A 24185-nucleotide genomic window follows, 5' to 3' on the forward strand; every position below is an offset into this window, starting at 1 on the left:
ATATTATAATAAAGCTTAAACATGTATATTATTATGCATAAATGCGTATTTTAAGATAGTATGAAATTACAAACAAAATATTAAGTAAGTTATCTGCTAAGTATAAATGTTTTAGTAGTTTGATTGATAAACTACTTAGGTACTGGGTGCCGGACGAAATCTCGAAGGCTGAAATCCCGAAAGCCTAAATCCCGAAAGCCGAAATCCCGAATATCGAAATCCCGAACGCTGAAATCCCGAATGGCCGGAATCCCGAAGGCGGAAATCCCGAAAAATAAAAAAAATACAAACATCAATAATTGCGCAATTTTTGCAAAAGACACAAAACCCATTTTTTGTGGAAATATAAAAAAAATGTAAAATACAAACATCAATAATTGCGCAATCGTGAATTGCGCAATTTTTGTAAGATGCACAAAATCCATTCGTTCTACAAAATGGTTTCTCCTGAAAAAAATTGCGCAATCAGAAAAACCCATTTTCCGAAAAAATGGGATTTGTCTCTCTTACAAAAATTGCGCAATTATTGATGTTTGTATTTTTTCATTTTTCGGGATTTCGGCCATTCGGGATTTCAGCATTCGGGATTTCGGCCTTCGGGATTTCATCCGGCATCCAGTACCTAAGTAGTTTATCAATCAAACTACTGAAACATTTATACTTGGCAGATAACTTACTTAATATTTTGTTTGTAATTTCATACTATCTTAAAATACGCATTTATGCATAATAATATACATATTTAAGCTTTATTATAATATTAAGTCGATAAAACGCTGAAATATAATGTAATTTTCATTCTAACATCTAACATTATTTTAAATATTTTTTGTAAATATAAATAGGTACCCATGTATAGACAATAAATTAATTGATTATGCACATCTTTAAGTTTTAGCGAGGGAAGAATTATTTTCTTTTAATAAACATCATCAGGCATAATAATTTTTCTCAATCTATATTAAAAATGTGTCAAGCGCGAAATGTATAAGGTACACCTACTGAGAAGATAGAAGCATATTAAACTGACTTGCTTATTTACTCCAACAAATCGTAACGTACGTCTATTCCTTTGCGCATTTAATTCAACTGTGCGGCGTCCAATCTCCCGGAGGCCAGTTGGGTCGGCGTCGAATTGGGTCGGCGTCCAATTGGGCCGGCGTCCGATTGTACCGGCGGCCAATTACCGGAGGCCAATCGGCGGAGGCCAGTTCGCGGTGCCAAATCGTCCCATTCCCCCTGTATAGATGCTATTTACAATTTTGTTGGATTCACATTAACACATAAACATCTGTTTGTATCACAATGTGTCTTATATCTGAAAACTTATGGGTTAAGGAATTATTAATGAATTTACTTATCTCGGTTTTTCTGGCTCACACAATATGAGATAATAATCAATGAATCCACTATAAATATGTGTACACTTTAATTTTGTTCATTATTAGTTATTTTATAATAAAATTTGTAAAAATGTTGAAATATTTTTTGATTGTGTCTCTCCTGTCTATTGTATCAGTGCAGGCGGGGAACTCTCCACACGGAGAAGCGTACCTTGCAAGTCTTGGCGACACCAGCTCACTCCATGTATCCGTAGTTGAAGATGCTTTACTCGATGTGGTAAGATAAACATTGCTTGATACATTTTATTAATATAATCATCCTTTTCTATATAACACTATCCAGTAGGGAAGGGTGGAGGTAGGCTGTTAAGATCTGCTATAAATAGTGCACATTAAACTTTGTTAGTCATATTATGTATTTGTTTATATTGAGATGGTGTTAGTATTTAAAAATCAATTAAACCCTGCCTAAGCCAAACTATACTATTTTTGGTATACTTTGGGCGGCACGACAAAATTGTGCACACTTTTTCATTCATACTTTCTTTTCGTTGGATTAAGAATACATATTACACATATTATCGTTGTTTCATTTTTTTAAATTCATTTAACCCTGCCGAAACCAAACTATAATACATAGATACAAAATATTATTCTATCTATAAAATACCCAAAGTTATGTATGATTTAATTGCATAATTTTAGATATTTTATAGATAGATAAGTATTTTTCGACTATTATTTATTATGGCTAGGTTTCGCAGGGTTTAATTGAATTTTAAAAACTAACTAACATCGTATGTAATTGTAGTATGTATTATTTCAATGAAAATAAATACGTAGATATGATTGACAAAGTTTAGTGTGCACTAATTATGGCGGATCTTAAAAGTCTACCTCCACCCTTCGCCACTGACACTAACCCCATAAGGAAAAGGGCAGTTTTTTGACAAAAATCACAAATTGAGTTAGTGTACCGATAAGGCTCTACAATCTACATGAAATTCTGAACCATTTGACATAGTGTCAAAAGCAGTATAAAATTTATTTCAGTAAATCAACATTTTTTTCATGAAAACGGTAGTTATTCTAAACAAGGAGACAGTATGAAGAGATTCATAAGCAAAAACATAGCATCAATTGAAAATATACTGGTTTTTGCTTATATGTACCATAAACCAAAAGATTCATCCACATTATTGAAAAAAAATCTTAATAAAGTTGAAAAAACGTGAATGTCTCATTATCTCAAAATGTGACTTTGGCAAATAGTTGCCATTTTGCTTAAGGGGGCAGAATTAATAGCAGTTATAATAAAAAATGCAATATGTTGACGGTTTTTCTTTATATTTTATTTCTCTTTTTTCACTCATTTATTTTCAAGTTTTTATCTCTTATACTATATTTGTCTCAATGCTTCAATTATATTATCTGTCCCTTTAATGGTGTCAATTGTCAATTCTCCGTTGAAATACATTGTATTAATTAAAATAAAACCAAATGTATAATACTTATTGCACAATATTATTCAATAACACTCAGAACTGCTTTCATCTGTTTCAAGAAGACGTTCGTCAGTTGAGAATGTCCTATTAAACCAGACGAAATCGGTCTTGGATCATATATAAATGTCGTGGAATAAGCAATGGCAGGTTTAGAGATTTGGAGGTCGGAGTCATTGATAGGTTTTAAGGCTCCCCACGATAACAAATAAAATTAAAACCATAAATTCCAACTACCGACGTACATAGTAAAAATAACAGTCTATCTCTTCCTTATTCAATTATTATTGAGGGTGACTGTAATGACACATAATAATTTAATGTACATATCTATTGGAGTGGTTATGGTATATGCCCTTTTGATGTTAGTTGCAGGGATTTTTATATGCTTTGGGTAATTTATGAGAAATACACTATTCTATAATGTATTAATTGTGTTGGTTTGAACTGTTTCGGGGCCCCCTTTTAAATCCTCTGACGAATCGATCATGTCATCTGCGTCAAAGGAAATCGCCATTGGGAATAAATATTGTAATATTGTGTTTTATTTTAATTAATAAAGAATCTATGTTTTTTATGAATAAATGGTAGGTAGGGTAAAGTACAGTAGGTGTACTTCTATATTTTGACTGACAAATCACAAACAGCCATCGGGGGAACTAAAAACCCCTACCCTTTTACATTCCAAATGGCACTATCAGTAATTAGCCAAAATTTTAATATAAATAATAATTTAATATACTTATTTAAATAATTTAATATAAATAAATAATAATTGCAATTGTATGGTATAATTGCATGCTCGGTGGTTTTGTATTAGCATTTTGTTGAATTGTCTTCTTTTGTTCGTTTAGCGTCAATTACATTGAGCTTCTTGACGAGCTGTTTGTTGGCGAATTTAAAAGCGGGCGATTCAGCTACTGCGATTTGATGATTACACACAAAACTTACCATTCGCTGAGAAACCACAAGCCAGTGACTATTTTGACAGAATATAGTTCGTTTTTTTACCGGGAGGTTGCTACTGCACAGACGCAGTAGGCCCACACGCCGGCGTGTAGCGTGTAAAGTTGACTGGCTTTCAACTTTTCTCGGTAGAGTGTTTACAACCTGCTTGTTAGCTTGTTCGATGATTACACTGGGCGACTTTACAGGCAGATTGTAAATTCGCCAACAAACAGCTTGTAAAGAAACTCAATGTAATTGACGCTTAAATCTATGCTCCACTCTCCCATGGGCACCATAGACACTAGTATATTCAATATCAATAGTACAAAAAAACGTACACTTAATTGGATGATGTTTACATATCAACTAATAAATATTAATTAAACAATTAGGTTGGACTAATAACAAAATACGGGTATCCAGTGCAGAGCTACGCAATCGAGTCAGAAGATGGCTACATTCTTCGACTTCACCGCATACCGAGCGGCAAAAATAATCATGGACCTGGGAAAACTCCCGTATTCTTGATGCATGGACTTTTGAGTTCATCTGCAGATTGGCTAAACATGGGACCAGAGCAAGGTTTAGGTAAATAATAATATCTAATATTTCATCTTATTATTTTTGCACATAGGTGGCGCACATAGATAATTTAATGCAGTCATAACATGCAGTCATAGAATTGTTTATACATTTTTCACTCAATTCAGGCTTAATGCTTGTTTACATGGACTTAGTACTAATCTTTAGTAATCACACTAATATCGCCATGTGTAAACAGACCGAAAAGGCTAACGCAGAAACGCTCATTAGTATTCGGCCTGTTATCACATGTTGCTATTAGAGCGAGTAGCAAGTAGTAAACCTATGTAAACAAGCCCATAAAAAGAGAGAGGATAGACAGCTAGGATGGTGTCAGATTCTTGTGTCAGTGCGGGCAACTCATTTAGGTGATGGTATGTTACTTTCAAATAACACTACCACCGTTCCAAAGTGATTTTGTTATGGCTGCAATGCCAGAAGAATCTGTCTTTCCTCTACCAAACAATCTGACATGTGAAATTTTGATCCACCAAGGATCCAAATGCAGAATTGCCATTTGCTAGTTGGATGCCTTATACATATACAATAGCAAAAAGTATCTTCCACTTATTTACAATGTATCTGGTTCACTGTGACACAAAAGGAATGTTATCTATGGTATTTTATTGATAAGATTTCAGGTTTTTTATGAATTGTTTATTAATGTGAATCAGTGCATAAGTATTTGAAAACAGTGTAGGTAGGTACAAGCAGATATCAGATATGTAATCTTAAATTGACATTTTGTTCAAATTGTTTTGACATTTAGTATGTATTATAACTAAAGGCCGGATCTTTCGAGTCTTTAACCGTCAACCCATAAAAAAACACATTAAAATGGTGGACGAATCCAATATCCTAAGGAGACTTTTGCCCAAATGATTCTTAGTATGGATTTCTACAATTAGTCAGTTGTTTTTTCTGGCAGCTCAGGTGCGATGATAATTATTGTAATTAAAATAATCGTCTTGCCAATATTATAATGCGAAGTGTGGCCACTTCAAACGAATTCAAATTCGCAAATCGCAATTAAAAAGATCGCATTACAAAATTGATGTTTTGTTTTATTGCAGGTAAGTAATGGTAAACCATTTTTATAAACTGCGTGTAGAATATGTTTTTCATAATTAAATATCGAATAGCTTTTGCGTACCTACCATTAATATAAATACAAATATTGAAAGATTTTGTCCGCTGACCCGTTTTATGTTCTAAATGTATCATATTGATACCTATTAGTATTACCAAGTGACAATACCGATATCGCAAAAGTACCTACATATCTTTTATTTTGTTAACTGTTAATTCATGGTGGAACTGCATTGTATAATTGTTTAACTTAATAAAACGCAATTTTTTGTAGTACTTGTACCACTTTTAATCAATAAATTAGGACCGGTTTCGTCCGCCTCAGAGGGAAATGAGTTCAGCCTTTATGCCTTCAGTTGAAAATGTCCCTCTGAGGCGGACGAAACCGGTCCTAATTTATTGATTAAAAATGGAATAAGTACTACAAAAAAATGCGTTTTATTAAATTAAACAACAATACCTACATATCGATAAAAAAGTCATATACTTATTTATTTATTTAGATATTTAAGTATTTTGAGGATGCTCTGCCCAATCTGGTCTATTTGATTATAAACTATTGACATTGAAGAATTTCATCAAATTGATCGTAAGAAATTTCCTCTTCAAAATACCAGTGGCGTACGGTCTATAGAATACATATGTAGATGCGAGACATCCCTGAAAATATTCGTTTGAATAATTAAAATACCTACTATTATAATATTGTGTATTGCATAAGCCGTAATTGCATTTTTCTAAAAGGTTTGCAGTATAATATTACTTCAGATTTTCACTTATTGAATAGGTTTATTATAAATATTACGTATTACGTTAATATATTTAGATTTAGAATATTCCAGAGCTACTAATCCGCAATGCCACACACTAAACTACTCACCGTGATTAAATTAGTTATAAGACCTTGAGTAGATAAAATGCATGTTACAGACCTACAAACTTATCTGAAGAATGGGATGGGGGAGCCATTGTTGAAAACTACCCAATCAAGACTCGTAATTGGACAAAATCTGACATTTTTCAAATTTTGACCAATTTTCAAAATGGCGTCCTATGGTAGTTCGTAGTTCCATTTTTGGCCATTCTACAGGTAAGTTTGTAGGTGTGTAACGTTAAAAAAAAGTCCCGCCGTCCCATTTAATACTTCAGATTTTCACTTAGTGATTGTATTGCGTTAATATTTATTGTTGTTTAATTAAAAAAACGCATTTTTTTGTAGTACTTATTCCACTTTTAATCAATAAATTAGGACCGGTTTCGTTCGCATCAGAGGGATATTTTCAACTGAACAAGGGAAGATTCAGTTGAAAATGTCCCTCTGAGGCGGACGAAACCGGTCCTAATTTATTGATTAAAAGTGGAATATGTACTACAAAAAAAAATGGAGCCATTGTCGAAAACTACCCAATCAAGACTAGTAACTGGACAAAATCTGACATTCGAATGAAATTTTCAAAATGGCGTCCTATGGTAATTCGTAGTTCCATTTTGGCAATTCTACAGGTAAGTTTGTAGGTGTGTAATGTTAAAAAAAAGTCCCGCCATCCCATTTAATTCATTGTACGCTAAAGGCGCGCCGATTAGGTGGCCATTCGACATAATTAGCATTATATTTAAATGTTGTTATTAAAAAGTAATTATCTGATATATGATTATATTATGTATTTGATTTAAATACTTACATATTATAAAGTGTAAAGAACTATTCATCACATAAAACGACTAGTACCTAGAATCTAGATACATATTTCATTAAAACACTTTATAATATGTACTTTCGTACTTTTTCCACATTTATTCCATAATGTTGATATTCAACCGATTTTATCCTAATGGACATTTTCAATTGAATAACAGTACAAAATATAGGTAGGTACATATTATTGCATAAAAAGTCAATTAAGTATAGAGGATGTGGGAGTCGATTGTTTACTTGAACTAACTTGTTGGTGATATTTGTCCTTATTTATTAAATGACTGATTTATATACATTAAGAAATAGCGTAACTTCAAAACTGTGAAAAATTTGCTGTGTTTAAAATTCCACATAGGTGTATGTATCAAAAAAGGTTCCCGACCAATGACAAAAACTTGAAGACGATTTTATTGCTTTTGTCGCATGATACGTACAATAAGTCCACAACTTAAAAATGAATTATTTTCCATACGATAGTATGTATCATCATCAGCTGTAGTATATACCAATATTGTATATAAATTTATGTTTACATTTTAGATATAATAGTGCAACCATCTATAATACCGTGGATTTACAAGAATAAAATTACAAAGCAAAGGATAATCTTTGCAATGTGCTTTTAAAACAATATGAACGGCAGGTTTACATAGGTCGTAAGTGCATTTGCTAGTCACGCAGCCTTCGCTATCGAGGCTTGATAATTATATATTATATACTTACACAATATTATATATGTGACATATTATAATATTTATTAATATTATATTTCATCCATTGTTGTTATTTTTAAGTTAATAAGTCAAAAGAATAATATCAACTAAGATTTAATAACAATAAACAAAAATGCAAAATGTACAAAGTGTTTAAAAGTACCTTATATACCTTCTAGAGGAAAGTGGTATAATGGTCCCTATATCTAACGGGTACGAGTGGCAAAAATATTAATCAATAAATTCTAATTGATTTATGTTTTGTACTAGGTATTCTATTAGTCATTATTTACGACCGGGTTATGCCTTCTGGCTTCTTCGTGCACTATGCGCATCACCGATCGTAAATGCACATTGACATAATAAAAGATTGTTAAAACCGTCTTACCTATTAGTAAAGGATCAAGTAAAAAACAAATTTTGATTATCTGAAGTGTTTGTGAAAACCCGTAATGAATATATTACATACTATTAATACATTCAATAGGTAAGCCCGTTAAAACGTCATTTCCCGTAAACAATGGAACCAGCTAATGTGAAATATCACGAAATATACCTACTCACTAAATAAAAACAAATAAACAATTTTAAGCTATAATCCATAATCGTCAAAACTGAAGTGATCTCGGATTTTAAGAAAATACGTAGATCAGTTAACAAACGCGCAGGTTAAGTTTTTTTTGTTTTTTCTACCATATTACTATAACATCAAATTATAGTTTCATGTGTGAACTCCCAGATTGGATAAAGCAATGAACTATTAGAACCAAGGTCAACTTGTTAAGGCAAATGGTAGGCACTGCAACTGTGTTATACCTATTTATATCTAATATTTTCTTGATAAAATAATTTATTATCAATGGTATTAGGTACTATATATACACAATGTATCAATGTCGACTAATTATGATTGTATCATTTTGATAACTTCCGAAATAAATAATTATATCGGGTTTATATATTTCATTGAAATAATACTATGATATATAATTTATAGTATTAGGGAGTAGCAATTAACTGAAAACGCATGTACTTACATATTTTGCATGATGAATATAAAGTGTTTGAAAATGGCCTATAAAAATGTCAAAAAAAACATTACAACATCAGTACCTACCTATATATTAAAATTGAATATCTCAATATGTCCAACCACTTGCTTGAAACACAAAAGTACGATTTGAAGTATCTTTCGTACGAAACTTTTTCTAAAGGGTTTCATTAACCACGTAGGTCCGATATTCCCCATTTTACCTATCCATAAATCCATATAATATAATAATATGTTTTCATATTATATATTTTCGTAGTATCAACATAATATACGAAATCATTCAGATTTGGTACGATTTTAATAATACACTAGCTGTCAGGTCCTTCTCATTATGGGAGCAAGTGTGATTTGTTATTTGATAGTGAAAATAAAAGTAGTTTAGTAGAAATTTTAAACTTTGATTTCAATAATAGGTATATAAAAAGTGGAATATTATTAAATATTATAGATATTACTATTAACAACTAATTCTTCCACTCTATACGTAAGCGCTTCATTAATTTCTCTAAATAGTATAGTATATCTACTAATAGCAGCGTTTCTATATAATTAAGTATCGATAAAGTCTTTTGCACATATTATCAATATCATTTATTTCATATTTCATTCTACCTACTACATCGTACAACTTATTTTTCTGAAAAACATAGGTTCCATAAATTATTAACGCATTTTTTAATTAAAAAATGTTGTAATATTCGAGTCCGTCCCAAAAAAAAAAGGACTCCAGATGTCCGGTGTCTAATTATAACAATAAATTAATAAATAATTTATCCACTGTAATCAATAATGATACTGTAATGGATATATTATAATCAACAATGTGAAAACATCATGTTTTGACAAGAATTAGAAGATTTGATTAGAATTACGCAGTTAACTACATAGGTATTGATAATGATTCATACATCATTAGCATGACAACTAAACTATGTCTCATAATAATTGACAAAAAATATCTGCAAGTATATATTTTTATCCTACAAATAATTATTAAGTCGATGATGCACAGATAAAATTGATTAGGTATTCAAAATTATACTTTATTTTTTCCAGGATACCTCTTGGCTGATGCAGGTTTCGATGTTTGGTTGGGAAATGCCCGTGGGAACTTTTATTCTCGAAAACATCGCACATTGAACCCGGATAAGTCACAATTCTGGCAATTCAGTTGGAACGAAGTCGGCTACTATGATCTTCCGGCCATGATCGACTTTGTATTACAAAAGACGGGCAAGAAGGATCTGCATTACATCGGCCACTCGCAAGGGACGACGTCATTCTTTGTAATGGCATCCACAAGACCTGAATACAACGCCAAAATTAAGTCCATGCAAGCCCTGGCACCCGTCGCGTACATGTCAAACCTGAAGAGCCCCCTCGTCAGATTGCTTTCGCCCATGGTTAATACCATTCAGGTAAGAGCAGTATTCATTTATGTAAGAAGTATGTATTTAACACATTCACAGAGTTCAGAATTAGAAGCAGCACCAGAATACCTACTTCGTTAATTTGTATGTATTTTATGTCTGCTTTAACTATGATTCTAGTATGATTGCTGTTGACTCATACTGTCATTTTTTAGATGAAGTATAATAGGTATACGTATTATTTCAGTTAAAATCGGCATGCCCGCGAATATGTAAAATTTGTAGAAAAACCAAAACAGTAAACCATGTAAGCAGTATGAGCCCAGTACAAAAACATTCAGTATTTGCATACGCTGGCAAACTTTTTTACCTGACAGCACACTGGGAAAAAAGGAATTTGGTTTGTGGTAGGTACACCACATACTGATTCCACCCAAAAATTTAATTAAATTTATTAATATCAACAAAAAAAAAATATCTTAATATTTATTCATAACAATAAAATAATATTGTCTAACTTGCAAAAAGATTGATGAGGCACTCCTACATTTGATATTCAAGTAATTGAAAATATTTTTAAAAAATCATGCAGAGGTTTTCTACTGTCTTTTGCACTTTTGATAAAAATTTTCACAGGACGCCTATAACTTCTCGCAGCACATAATTTGGCAGACAGTGGTCTAGTGGTTTAAAGGTCTTTTGATTCAAATCCTGTTTGGAATAAATATCTATCGCTGGTTTTCTGTTCTATAATTCAATTTTTTTCTGAACGTAGATTACGTAATTAATTTTTATATTAAACTACATTTCGTCGTAGAGGTGTTAAAACCTTCCATGTAACAATTTTTCCAAGGGTTTCAAACCCTCAATAATGATATATGATTATCTCATATATCTTTCTGAATGTGCTTTAAGTATCTCAATTTTTTTTATTTTGTTTATGAAAATTTGTAGGCTTTATAATTATATCGATAACTGACCACAGTCATACTAGCTGAGATAGGTAATTAATTAAATTTCCAAAAAGGTATATCTTTCAAACTGGATAAAATAATATGTTATTTTAATTGACAATGATTTTATTTGCAGGCTCTTACTTCTCTAATTGGAGTCAATGAGTTCCTTCCGAACAGTGAGTTCATGACAATGGCAGGAACACTCCTCTGCACCGATGGGTCATTCTTCCAACCGCTCTGCACAAATGTTATATTCTTATTATGCGGCTACAGTCCCGATCAATTAAATAAAGTAAGCAACATTTTATTATTATGTTTTCTAAATACAATTAGAATTTTCACTGTCCAAACACAAAGCAAGCTGTGAATTTGTTTACGGGCAATCAAATTATTGATGTATCGATGTGAGTACCAAGTGCTTCATTAGCGTACAAGTCAGTGGACACTGAAAATGGAGCATGATCGAACAGTGTTCAAAGTGAGCATTCGCTGAGTCCCAACAAGCTCACCGCAAATGTTATATTACATAGAAATGAACAAGTCAGTCGCCAGCTTTAGAAGAACATTGGTATATCGTCGGTGTTTTGTAAAAAGGGCGAATCAACCATTTTGGCGAAATCGAGATTTTAATGAAAATACAATATGTACCTCACTAGCTTTGTTGTGTAAAAACGGCGAATTTTTATCTCGACAGGAAAGTACTTAAAAACGATAATCGACTAAAATTAAATTAATTAAAATTACAAAATAAAAAGCAAATGTAACATATTAGGCCTTTTAAAATATTATATAATAATACCTATTATAATGACAGTATTCTTTCTAAGCTTTAATATAAACTTGTTAGATATTTATAATCATCTACAGGTAAAAAACAAATAAATGTCAAAAGTTAAAAATCCTCCTCCCGTAAAGTAGCATTTTGGTTAATTCGCCCTTTTTACAAAACACCGACGATATCTTCACCTATCGTAGTTGATTCTATGTAAAAAGTAAATATGTATTAGAGTTTGCCCACATCAATTCTAACCAGTGTGGTGAATTTTGGATTAACAGCACACACATGAACTCATTTATACGTGTTTTTACAGACAATGTTGCCCGTTTTGATGGGACATACTCCAGCCGGTGCTTCCAGCAAGCAATTGGTGCACTACGGCCAAGAGCACATCTCCGCCAAGTTTAGAAAGTACGACTTCAATCCGATCGGAAACTTAGCCAAGTACGGTTCCCTCAGTCCCCCCAAGTACGACTTGAAAAATGTGGTGGCACCCGTCGCTCTCCATTATTCCGACAACGATTGGATGTCCGAGCCTGTCGACGTCACCCAAATGTACTCTGAACTCGGTAACCCCATTGGAAAGTTCCGCGTGGCGCATCCCACCTTTAATCACCTCGACTTCCTGTTTGCGATCGACGTCAAGCCTCTTCTCTATGATAGGGTTATCAACTTGTTAAATGCATTTTAAGAAATAGGAAATAAATACTCGACCACTGCGAAAAATGATGAAATTTTTGTCTCTGATGATGAAATCTATTTGAATTGTAACAATTCCCCAATGATGTTCTGATTGAATTTATGTATAAATAAAGAAAAGCATTAAACCAAATGAGCGTATTTAATATAACAGTAAAAAGTTTCATATAAAATAAGTGAATTATTTTGGAACCGTCACCCTCGATTGAGAATCTTGAAAACCTTTGTATTTTGAAACTTTTGTATTATTTTATATCATCATTCACTCATACTGGTGCCTGTTGTCCCAAACAATATTATGTAATAATTAATATGTAATACATTTCAACACATTTTACAAATGTGGTTCAAAACCTACATGTAATGCGCCGGCCGGCTAGATGGCAACGACTTGCCTGCGCAGTATAAACTTTTACAGCGCTTCCGTTTTCCCGTCTATACACACTGGCTTCCCTATACATACTGGTTTGCGCAGGTAAGCTTGTCGTAAAGTATGAGCGTACAGCCAGCACTTCAAGTAAAAATATCTTGAAAACATAATATAGACACCTACTCTGAGTTTTCAAATTGAAATAAAATATGCAAATTATAACTGAACCATAGAACAGAGATACCCATTTTTGATGGAACCGTAAACTGGAACTGAATCTCAATTGATTTTTCTTCTGGAACCAAACCATTAAAAATTTGAGGATTCTAGTAATTCGAGTATTTTTCGAGTAAAACACCGATTATCTAAATAAAATCAACACGATTTGTACACAGTAGAAACTCAATTATCTGGATTTATAAATGATCAGTTAGAAATGACCCTAAGAAAAATGAATGATTTAAAAAAATATGTAATGAAAAAAAAATGTATTTAAAAATGATTTTTATATGAATTTCCGGACTATCTTCATCTCTATCAGTCCTGATAATCGAAGTTTTACTGTACTCGAAAATCCGGATAATAGTAATATAAAAAAATGAATGTGTGTTAAGTTAATCGATAACTAACTCTTCTACTGAGGGTCTATGTTTTGCAGGAATATACGCAAAAGCAATCCAGCTCGGCTTTGTTCTACGAACAATGTCACCAAAATATATACATCAACCTATAGACACTAATTGTTGTCCCAAATAGATACAGTTCTTCATCCGTTTGAGCTGAGTGTCATTGATGAAGATTTTTTTGCCTGCTAAAAAGCATTTTCTACCATGAGTTTTAGAAAAAAAAATTCTATCAACTGAATGATGAACATCTGCATGCTTCAATCCGAATCTATACCTCAGGGTTTAAAATGGATATAGATAATTTGGTTAAGAGCTTGTCCAGATGATGCATGTCTCGCCACAATATGTCACGTATGTGGACAGATCAATGAAGTCACCTGTACCTCGACCGTGTGCGAGACGTGACACGTCGCACTACAGCGGCTTAATGAGGTCACATGTACCTGGAATGTGCACGAGTCAAATCGCGTCATCTGCACAAGGCCTAAGGGAAAACAGCCACAAAAATCACATTAAGCAGGGACCAGGGGGATGTATCTTCCATACAGGATTGTGATTTCTTATACATCAGAAATACTCAGTTACCCCAATAGTTGGCACTAAGATCACATTCAAAGTCACAATGGTTCAAGACCAGTTCAAAGCTCAGCCATAGCCCAAATCAACACTCGAGCTGGGAGACTATTTGTGATGAGACGTCTTTCTTTTCAAATTTCACGTGAATTCTATATATCTTCAAAACAAAAAGTTGAATGTGTCCTCTCTTGTGTATAGATAAAACCAGATGTCATCAACAATGTAATTTTTTTTACTTGTTTTTATGACGTAAAATCAAATTTTTGTTTTCAATAAATTAATTAATATTACATCGCACACTTGGGTTGAGCGAAAGAATCAAATGAAACTACAAATATACATGGAAAAAATATGTTTAATAAAATATTTTTTAATACATAGACAACGTAATATTTTTAAATATATATATATACAATTTTATTATTACTATAACCAAATATATTATTAAATTACCATCAGCTATGTAGTGGATTTTGCTGAATTAGTATAAGTTTCCATTACTACATACATGCATACAGTGACGTGCGGTGACTTTCGAGATGAGGGATAATCTTTAAAATAAGTGGTCTTATTTATCAAAACAGCTAGTATATAATACGAGAATTATGTATTAAAAATATTTCTTAACAACATGAACATCACTATAAAACTACTTATTTGGGATTTATTAGGAAAGTAGATACTTTATATTAAAATATTAAACGTATTATGTAGATTTGCTATTTAACTAGGCATAGTTAATTTTCTAAAAAAAAACCATTTCAATTTTAGTATTTTTAAAACTTTTTCGGTTTTTGAAGAAAAAAAAAATATGTACTTAAATGTATTTACGAACGGAATGGTTAATTTTACAAAAAATAGGGCCTGTAACATGCTAATATGAGCCAATTGTAGTAAGCAAATTATTGTACAAGCATAAATTCTTTCACTCGTGATTTGTAGATCGCTAACATGCCGAGTGCAATATTTGATATGGAAGAATATGGGTTATTTTATTGCTACAGTAGCTTAATACATGATATACTTACGACAATGCGTCTAATATAATAAGCCAGGTACAGCGTCAGGCAGGTTGCGTATGTCAGCCATTAAGACTGATGAATTTTTGCAAACTAAATTTTTCTGATACGTATTAAATATATGAATAATTTAGGAGAGCGCCGCATCCACAGTATCTACGGACCGCATGCCACTGATGGACAGTCATGGAAAGTAAAATATATTAAAATAATCTTGAAAAAATAAGTGTTCGGACTGACATGTCAAAGTGCTGTATAGAGATGTATGTAAAAGAACAGAGCAATGCTTTATTCCTCAAAGGCAGTGATGACGTGTTTAATTTTAAAAAGTATATACCTATACTCAAGTTTTCAGAATGTCAAATTCTTTTATTGAGAATAAAATTTGAACAATAATTGGTAGAATTAGAATACCTGCACACTTGTACATTATATCATTGCATTTCCTGTAATGTTGAAAAAATATTGTTTTGATTATATTCAATTTATTATATTATTTATTATTAATACACTGGCATTATTACGGTCTGTGTTAATTTTTAATTTTATAACAATTTCTTCTGTTACTCTCACTCTAAAATATAATTATAAACAAACAATATTGACAAATTATGATAATTTAAAGTGTATTATATGTGTAAAGTTGGTACCATATCGTCGCTGTAGGATTGGTTTGTCGAATAGACCAAATGTCAAATATTCAGGAGACGAAAAACAAATTTGATTATCCTATATTAAATACATGAAGGTATTTAAATTGTTGTTTTTACAGCATATGAATGTTGTTTTCATTACAAAGCAATTTAAAAAAAGAATGGTTCTGGTCCATTTAGATACAAAAAATCATTCTGCATTAAAAGGTCGATTTCGACAAACAAATCCTATAGTGACGATAAACCGCCTGTTTAACGCTTGCTTTCTTAAGGTGGTACTTTACGGTGGGCAAGACATATATTACAATCTTTTTAATTAAACACATTCATAATAAACACAAAATAAAAATACCCCTACTTCTGCTCTTCAACATACATATTCTATATGCCTGCAATATTAGTGATTATATTAATTACATAATATATTGTATCAATATTGTTTTTATTTAATTTTAGATTCTCATGTAAAATTTTTCAGTGAAAATGTTAATTCTAATTGTTTATAAATTAAATATATCCTTAACTCACAGTATCCAAATCATTTTGTGGATTTAGATATTGTCAGTTAATACAACATATTACAAAATGACAAAATACTTAATAAAACACTAAATCTCGTCAAATAGGACACAGATTCAAGCAAAAATCAAATGCATGTTTATAATTTTATAATTACAGTAATACATGATATTAAAAACAATTATTAATGAATAATAATTCATTTACATTAATATGTATGTAAAATTTATATTATTGAAATAACCTTATTGCTGTGTAGATAGATGGCATTGAAACATGTACAAATAATTTTTTAAGACTATAATTTAATAAATTGAAAGAAATGGCAGACGGGTTAAAAAAAACGAACCGATGGACGAGTCTGCAAAAATTAAATGCAGAAATCCAGAATAGGATTCATCTTGTGAGTCAATTAATTTACCTCAGGTCCTGCCTGTATCACTAATAAAAAAGGATTCGTGGCGGAAATTAAAGAAAGAATGCAATGTATAAATTTCAACCGATACGGTACGAGTAAAATGAAACTGAACTACCGAAACAATCTTATATCCGGTATTTTATATAGACTCATTTTAAATTTTGTTTAGGAGGCGAGTGTTATATATGGTCAAATACCGTCAATCATCACATCCGTGGTATTCCACTCGGTTTGACAAGTGGCCACTAGGAGACGTAGAGGACAGGCAGGTACAACAGCAATTAGGTATGTGGCGGGTGGTGACTAATCATCACCATCCTCACATATGAGGTTGTGAGGAGGTTCCCACGCACAAAATCAAAGTAATAAGAAGGCTAATTATTAATAAAAAGAAAATCAAAGCCATATAAACAAATTTTTTAATGAAACCATTTATAAAGTTAATTGTAACTTAAAAGATTTTATAAAATAATGAAACTGGCACGAAATACAACCAATATTAATAAACAAAAGATGTTTACTATTATTCAATTTTGAAAACATTGAGTTTAATAGATATTAGAGACATCAAGTGTCGGAATTACAAGTAAAATTATAATTTACTGAAAAATTAAATTTGGCGCTACATAATATGAGGAAATAATGTAAATTAGTCAGAGCATATTAAATTATTATTAATTATTCCAGACGATCTTAATAATATTTCTTATTATATTTTTTTTCACTGAACCCATTTCAGTGAGCTATGGCTTAAATGAAAGACATGGATGTCCCCATATAAGATAGTATCACTGGACTGAGGCTATTGTCCAAACGAGCCATTGGAATTTGAAATTTTTTAGTAAATCATGCCAAAGCAAAATTATTAAAAAATATCATCATGTATATAATATACAATTCAGAGTTAATTATTTTTTAATTTGGAAAAAAAATACAATAAAACCATGGATTATTCAATGTTTTCTTTTACCATCGAGAAATTATCATTAAAAAATACATGTAATAAATAAATTGCATTCAATGAATCTTCGTTTCAATATAATTAATTAAAACACAATTGAATTTCAGTGCACATTTGTAATTCCATCACTCGATGTCCCTAGTAATTATTAGATTAATTCCTAAAGAAAGAAAACATTATACATAATTTATTATTTGTTCGATATGTGATTTTAATAATAATAGTAGAATATTAATAGCGACCATAATAGGTTTTAACACTAAAACATTATATAAGTATGAAATTATTTTAAACTCGAAAATTACACATAAAAAAAACACCTCAAAATATTGTAATATGAAAAAATAGGATTGACTGATTAAAAGAGCTATAGATCATTATGTTTAGTACTAATACGGACTAAAATATCAATAATGAATAATATGCACTACATAACATGTCATTGTAACCACATTTGCATTTGCATAATCATGCGCATCTATTCTATACACAAGGCTGTTATCGGCAGCGATCGAGGGTAGTTTGTCATATTTATGTATTGAGGCAGTTAATTGTTACAATAAGTTGACCGTCTGAACTGTCAAAAAGTGCTATATTTTAATAGCACCTCTATGTGTTAACTTTTAGACCGAAATAGATAGTTTTGACAGCTAACTCATAGACTAATATATTGAGCTAACATATTGTAACAATTATTATAATACCTCAATACGTAAATACGATTAACTACCCTCACGTATAGAATAGACCTAATGGTAGGGAACAAAAGCTTTTGCATAAATTTTCTAAAACTAAAGCTTTTATTTAATTGGTTTAATCCATAAATAGATAATAATATATACAATCACAAAAAAAAATCTTTTTATATTTAATCTAATTGTAGAACACCAAAATATCATTTGAGAAATTTAACGCACAAGTTTTGGCGTATGAGAAATTATACCACGCACAGTTTTGTTAATTTTTAACATTATTATATTTATTAAGAAAAAAACAACAAATTATTGAATGTGTTCTATCTTGTAAGCCTCAAAGTTCAAAATTTTTTCAGAAGGCAGTAAAAACCATCCCATTTTCGTTTTAAATTTCACATAAATTACTTAACGGCATTAATTTAATGATATTAACAATGGACACAAAAAACGAAGATGTGAAGAAGAAAGAAGGTCCGGGATGTGAGCATTGTTGTTAACCCGAAACATCAAACGAAGAAACTTGCAGCAAAGAAAACGGCGACATTGAAAACCAAGGGTACAGAGAAACCGAAAAAGGCAACACAAAACATAGTGTCGAAGAAGAGCGAGGTTCGGAACGGAGAAAGTAAAGAAATTATACTTGTAGCCGTGGTTAAGAAAGAAATAAGTAAGCAATTGGGTGGAAGCACACCAAGAAAATTTCCAGAACATATTTTATTGTTTACGTAAAGATGTTTTTTACTTAATTTTTAAATAATATGTAAGTAATTCGTGTTGAATTCTTGGTCATATTTTTATATATTATATTATGATTTTATGTATGAAATTTGTTTTTTTATTTTAAAACTTTATATGGTTTACTGTATGTTGATTTTGTGAAACGAAATAATCGTTGGTTGTGACTTCTTTACAATTTAAAAATAAATAATGAAAAAACTAAACTTTACATAATGACAATGGTTCCTGGAATTTAGGTTTGCAATTTTTTTTTTGTATGTAATATTAGCCCGCTCTCACATCAGAGCTCGCCTTGTTTCAACATGTTGAAAACGCCGATGTGACATCATCGTTATTCAAAAAACACATGTTGCCAAAATGGAGCTCCGCAGATTGGTCGAATGCGACTGTTTGTTTGAAAAAAATATCTCCTGTTGCAAATCGACAAGTCGCATGCGACTCAACCTAATTGTCGAGACCGACTCTGCCGAGCTTGCGCTTGCGCATATTACTTGCGGAAACCGCTCTTGTCGGCTATTAGCCATTCTTATCTAGACATCAGGATGCACTGTGCATCGATATATGCCGAATTGACGGATGAATTCAATATTTTTGCCTTCTACTTAAATTTCTGCGGTACCAATAGATAATAATCGCTGTTTCCGCGTCCGATGATATATTTGCATAATGGCGTTTGACGTCTAGCCAGAGTATATTTTGGCGTTTTGAGAGATGAGGCGCGAGTGTTGCTAGGTAGTATTTGAGGTTGTCACACACAACACTGATTCGCCGGTCTCGGAAGCTTTGATTTATGGCTGTGGGGCACACGAGGCGAGATTACATGTGAGTGCCGGCTTAGATGTATTATGGCTGCAAGAATCTTATACAGTAGATGTAAGCAGATGTCCGATAACACCAGCGTATTAAATAATAATCATAATTTTGACCAAAATGAGATTTGCAAGATAGAATGATGGAACTATTTCACCACATTTTAATTAAAATTATAATAATTTGCATTTATTATTAGAAATTATTGACAAAACATAAGTTATTTACCATGTTACCACATTGAATACATAGAGTTTCAAAATACTCCTGTTTATCTATGAAAATGAAACAAGTATAAATACAATAATGCATCATTATTCAAAGCAACAAAATATGATGTCATGTTTTAATTTTTCCGACAAAGATTTTTATGTACCCATTTCAACAGACTGCTAAATGGATAGTAAGTAACTAAATGATAATACCAAAGACAATGTGAGTAATTAATTACGCTTGTGTTTTCTCATAATAACCTGAATATATTGAACTTTGGTTATTTTCAAAATATATTATGTTATCGACTTATTATACAAAAATTTAATACTTAGTAAAAATGTCTAAAAAAAATTTCCCTGATCCACGTTTTCAGATATACACAGATTAACGAATGAATCTAAACATGTCATTAGTAAAGATGTAGAACAACTAGAAAACCACAAATAACTAGGGATAACTGACTGCTATTAATTTTGATGCATGAATTAATCAAAATATTGGGATACATCAGGCATGTCCAACATATTCATAGACCCATAGGATTCAAGTCGTGAAACGTAATAACCGTGTACATTGAATTGTAATATAATAAGATATCATTGAGATTTTGTAAGGCGAATATTAACCATTGCCATTTTTATTTCCTTAACCAGTTTACGTGGAAGTCATTTTTAAATTAACCACGAGGAAGCCCGTATGACCTCATTGTATTACATTTGTATTGCATCACTCATGGCCTACCCCAGAAGTGAGAGAAAGATAACATGTGAAAAACTGGGGCGTAGTTCCTTTTACGGAGATTTACTAAGATTACTTTTACTTATTTTCGTGACAAATGAGAAATTATGTATGTCCTTGTGATGGAGAAAGACAAGTGATGCTGCTTAAATTGTAATTCCTCAATGGCGTCCTTAACCAATAATTATAATATATTTGTTCAAGTTGAAGAATGACGATAGGAAAGTGTGGTAATCACTACAAGTTTTAATACTGGATAAGTAGGACAAACCTGGGATAAATGGTTGTATTGAAACAAAACTAGCAACTAGAAACCTTAACTAAAAAATGCTTCACAACTAAATGATAATAAAGTAAATTAAATTTTCTGCATATTACTATTGTAAGGTATCTTTCAAAATATATTATTTCATTGTCTTTATAACTATTAAAAAAATAGGCAGTTATATGAGAAAAAACAGTGAAGCGTCAATAATTCATTGTGAAATAATTCTACATAAATATTAAACTTTACAAACAGAAACCTTTTTCATTTATAGATTTTTATTTATTTACAACATTCCAAAGATTTAAAGATATTTTTCTACAACAGTATTAGTAATAATTGATATTTGCTTTGTTTTTTCTAACGGTGTACAATGACAATACTTCATGTTCATCAACAAATGATCCATAACGCCCATTGATGTTTCTAATAATATGTAAGTTTATCAGTCGAAGTGATTCAGATCATATGTACATCATTTCAGCCATGGTAGACATTTTTTTAGGAATATGAACCAACGTTTCGAAGTAACAAGCGAGCTCGTCGATGGTGACATCGCACGGAGGGTTCAGAGCCTGCTGAGAACATGACGGGGTGCCCCGGGACCTTTGGTTCGTACCCCCTGACGAAGAAGCCTGCGGTTCACAATTCACTTGGACATTGTTATCGCGGCATTGAACATTCTGAAAACTCTCCGAAGTGAAAGGCGAGCCTTTCGATGTATTTTTGCGCCCATTGACAAGAGAACGAAAATCGTGCTGAATCGGACAAGTCAATTCAAAATGACTGCTGGTCAAATGTATGTCTCTCAACTTACAGCTGCCGATATTACAAATATCGGGGGGAGATAATGAGACGGTAGACAATGAGTTTGCTAGATCATCCGCTTTGGAAACATTTTGACGACTCAAACTGACATACTTCAAAATCGGGTCCTTGAGAAGTTTCCCATCGTGCCTCTTGAAAGATACCTTACTGTTATTTGGTCCTTTCTTATTTTTCCTGAAGATGCATCCGCAGCGTCGTCCCCATAGAGAGACCGCCGAGCGCCCGTGGCTCCCGACGGTTTTATGGAAAGGATTCTCATCGCTCGAAGACGATTTCGTTTTCGGCTTTCCCGTATGAATTTCCAATTTCTCCAGCTTCACCGGTAGGCTGTGGTCTTCGCCAGACATCATAAATCAGTTGAATTTTCACGTCTGCAAGACATTAAGCATGATAAATGGGAATGTTTATTTTTATTGTACATAAACAATCAGCAATGTCAACGTGCGCGTCACAACATTGGAATTTCACATCGACCGTCGCGTCGTGAAATACTTACATGGTATCAAATTTGGAAAAAAGATGCTTGGCATCATAACACTGCCAAAGTCTTCCACGTCTAATAATCACCTTTCAGAGAGAAAACAAAATATTACGCCGAAATTTCACTTGTCATTCCAATTTCCGAAATCCAAATTATTATTATTACAATACGTAGTAGTAGTGAAGGTTGTAATTAGTATTGCCAGTAATATAAATCTGGGTTAACCAAAACCAACCAATAAAGGGGACGCTCTACAGAATTGCCCTTGAGAATTGAAAATATGGTTTTTTTACATGTGGTCCGGAATTGTTGCTCTACTGGTAATATTCAAAGGTCGCCGACAATGCTTTGGTCTAAAGTAAATAATGATCTCTCATAACATAACACTGTCAACGTGAATAAAATATGGGGTGACCAAAAAATGATATCTTCTAATATACGTAAATGTTACTAAATTCAATTTGTTAATCATCTGTTTGGTGGGAAATATTGTAACCAATATGATGGAAAGCCACGATATAAACTTAATAATATATTAATAACGTTTTAACCAGAAATTGTCCGAGAGCTAAACATACGAAGGATGTTGAAATACATATCTACCTACATTTTTATTTCATGTGCTATCCAAAAAACATTATTATTGAATAGTATTTATTTTGAATGTGTAAGACCTATTACATAATTATTAAAAAAATAGGTACACATTGTTTAATTCTAATGCATATTTAAAAAAAAAAGTGTAATATAGTGATGTCTGTTTATTATAAAAAGAAAGTTACTTTTTATTAAAAGAAATGAAAATATAATTAATTATATTTTCATTTCTTTTAAAATGGAATTCTACCATTTACTTGGTTACTACTGCTAACTCAATTAATGACTTTTTATTACTTACCCGATTAGTTTAATTAATTTAGTCTGACACTTTTACAAACAAGTAACGCAATTTTACTTTTATAAAAATAGGTAGGTACAATAATTATTGTTGGTAAGTAAAGCCACTGCAAGAAATAATTTATATAAAAAATTATTATTAACGTAGAGACACCCACACATTTTTTTATTCAAAGCTAGCGTCGCTGAGAAGATAGCAAAGTTACCGACCAGGGCTGTCGAAGACTAATTACTTATTTTTATGATGTGTTTTTAATTGTGTGCAATTTGGCGGAAAAATATAATATATAGATACAGTTGCTTACCATTCGGGTATCCAATGAGATGGGTTTTGTTTAAACTTTTGCAGACATCCTACAGTTTTATTTTTTGTCTTGCCCATCTCACGTAAGGATATCTGATATTATAAAAGTTACATAGTACAACAGTGTTTAAATCTAATATGTAATTGTACAGGTTTAATTAAAAACTATAACAAAATTAACATTTTAATGATTTACAGATTTTCCTATGCTATATCAACTTAATATCAATTTTAATGAGACAAGATACATATTACGATATATCCAAAATACACATCATCAGATAATATGTGAAATATTTTGATAAGCAAAAAAATAAGAACAATACAAAAATAACATAACA

General features: G+C 31.7%; 2 protein-coding genes across 2 annotated transcripts; one reads left to right on the top strand and one right to left on the bottom strand.

The window, feature by feature from the left end:
- Positions 1 to 1446: 1446 nt before the first annotated feature.
- LOC147063286 (lipase 3-like) lies at positions 1447 to 13558 on the top strand. The gene is made up of 5 exons (XM_085959892.1): positions 1447 to 1620; positions 4186 to 4381; positions 9984 to 10345; positions 11387 to 11545; positions 12345 to 13558. Exons 1-5 carry the CDS (start codon positions 1474 to 1476, stop codon positions 12720 to 12722), a joined length of 1242 nt encoding a protein of 413 aa, XP_085816018.1. The 5' UTR covers positions 1447 to 1473; the 3' UTR covers positions 12723 to 13558.
- A 5199-nt stretch (positions 13559 to 18757) lies between these two features.
- LOC147063287 (uncharacterized) lies at positions 18758 to 22824 on the bottom strand. Its single transcript, XM_085959358.1, has 2 exons — positions 22659 to 22824; positions 18758 to 22533 (listed from the first exon to the last, which is right to left on the bottom strand). Exon 2 carries the CDS (start codon positions 22510 to 22512, stop codon positions 21799 to 21801), a length of 714 nt encoding a protein of 237 aa, XP_085815484.1. The 5' UTR covers positions 22513 to 22533; positions 22659 to 22824; the 3' UTR covers positions 18758 to 21798.
- Between the last annotated feature and the right edge of the window lie 1361 nt (positions 22825 to 24185).

Source organism: Rhyacophila brunnea, unplaced genomic scaffold (genome assembly GCF_057557595.1).
Source record: "Rhyacophila brunnea isolate RB1 unplaced genomic scaffold, BYU_Rbru_1.0 scaffold_9, whole genome shotgun sequence".
Classification (NCBI taxonomy): Eukaryota; Metazoa; Arthropoda; class Insecta; order Trichoptera; family Rhyacophilidae; genus Rhyacophila; species Rhyacophila brunnea.

Bases quoted from the DNA above. Each gene is read 5' to 3' on its own strand.
- LOC147063286 (XM_085959892.1), top strand. From the start codon at position 1,474: ATGTTGAAATATTTTTTGATTGTGTCTCTCCTGTCTATTGTATCAGTG. The intron at 1,621-4,185 runs GTAAGATAAACA...TTAAACAATTAG, and splicing joins AAGATGCTTTACTCGATGTG to GTTGGACTAATAACAAAATA. The intron at 4,382-9,983 runs GTAAATAATAAT...TATTTTTTCCAG, and splicing joins GGGACCAGAGCAAGGTTTAG to GATACCTCTTGGCTGATGCA.
- LOC147063287 (XM_085959358.1), bottom strand. From the start codon at position 22,512: ATGATGTCTGGCGAAGACCACAGCCTACCGGTGAAGCTGGAGAAATTG.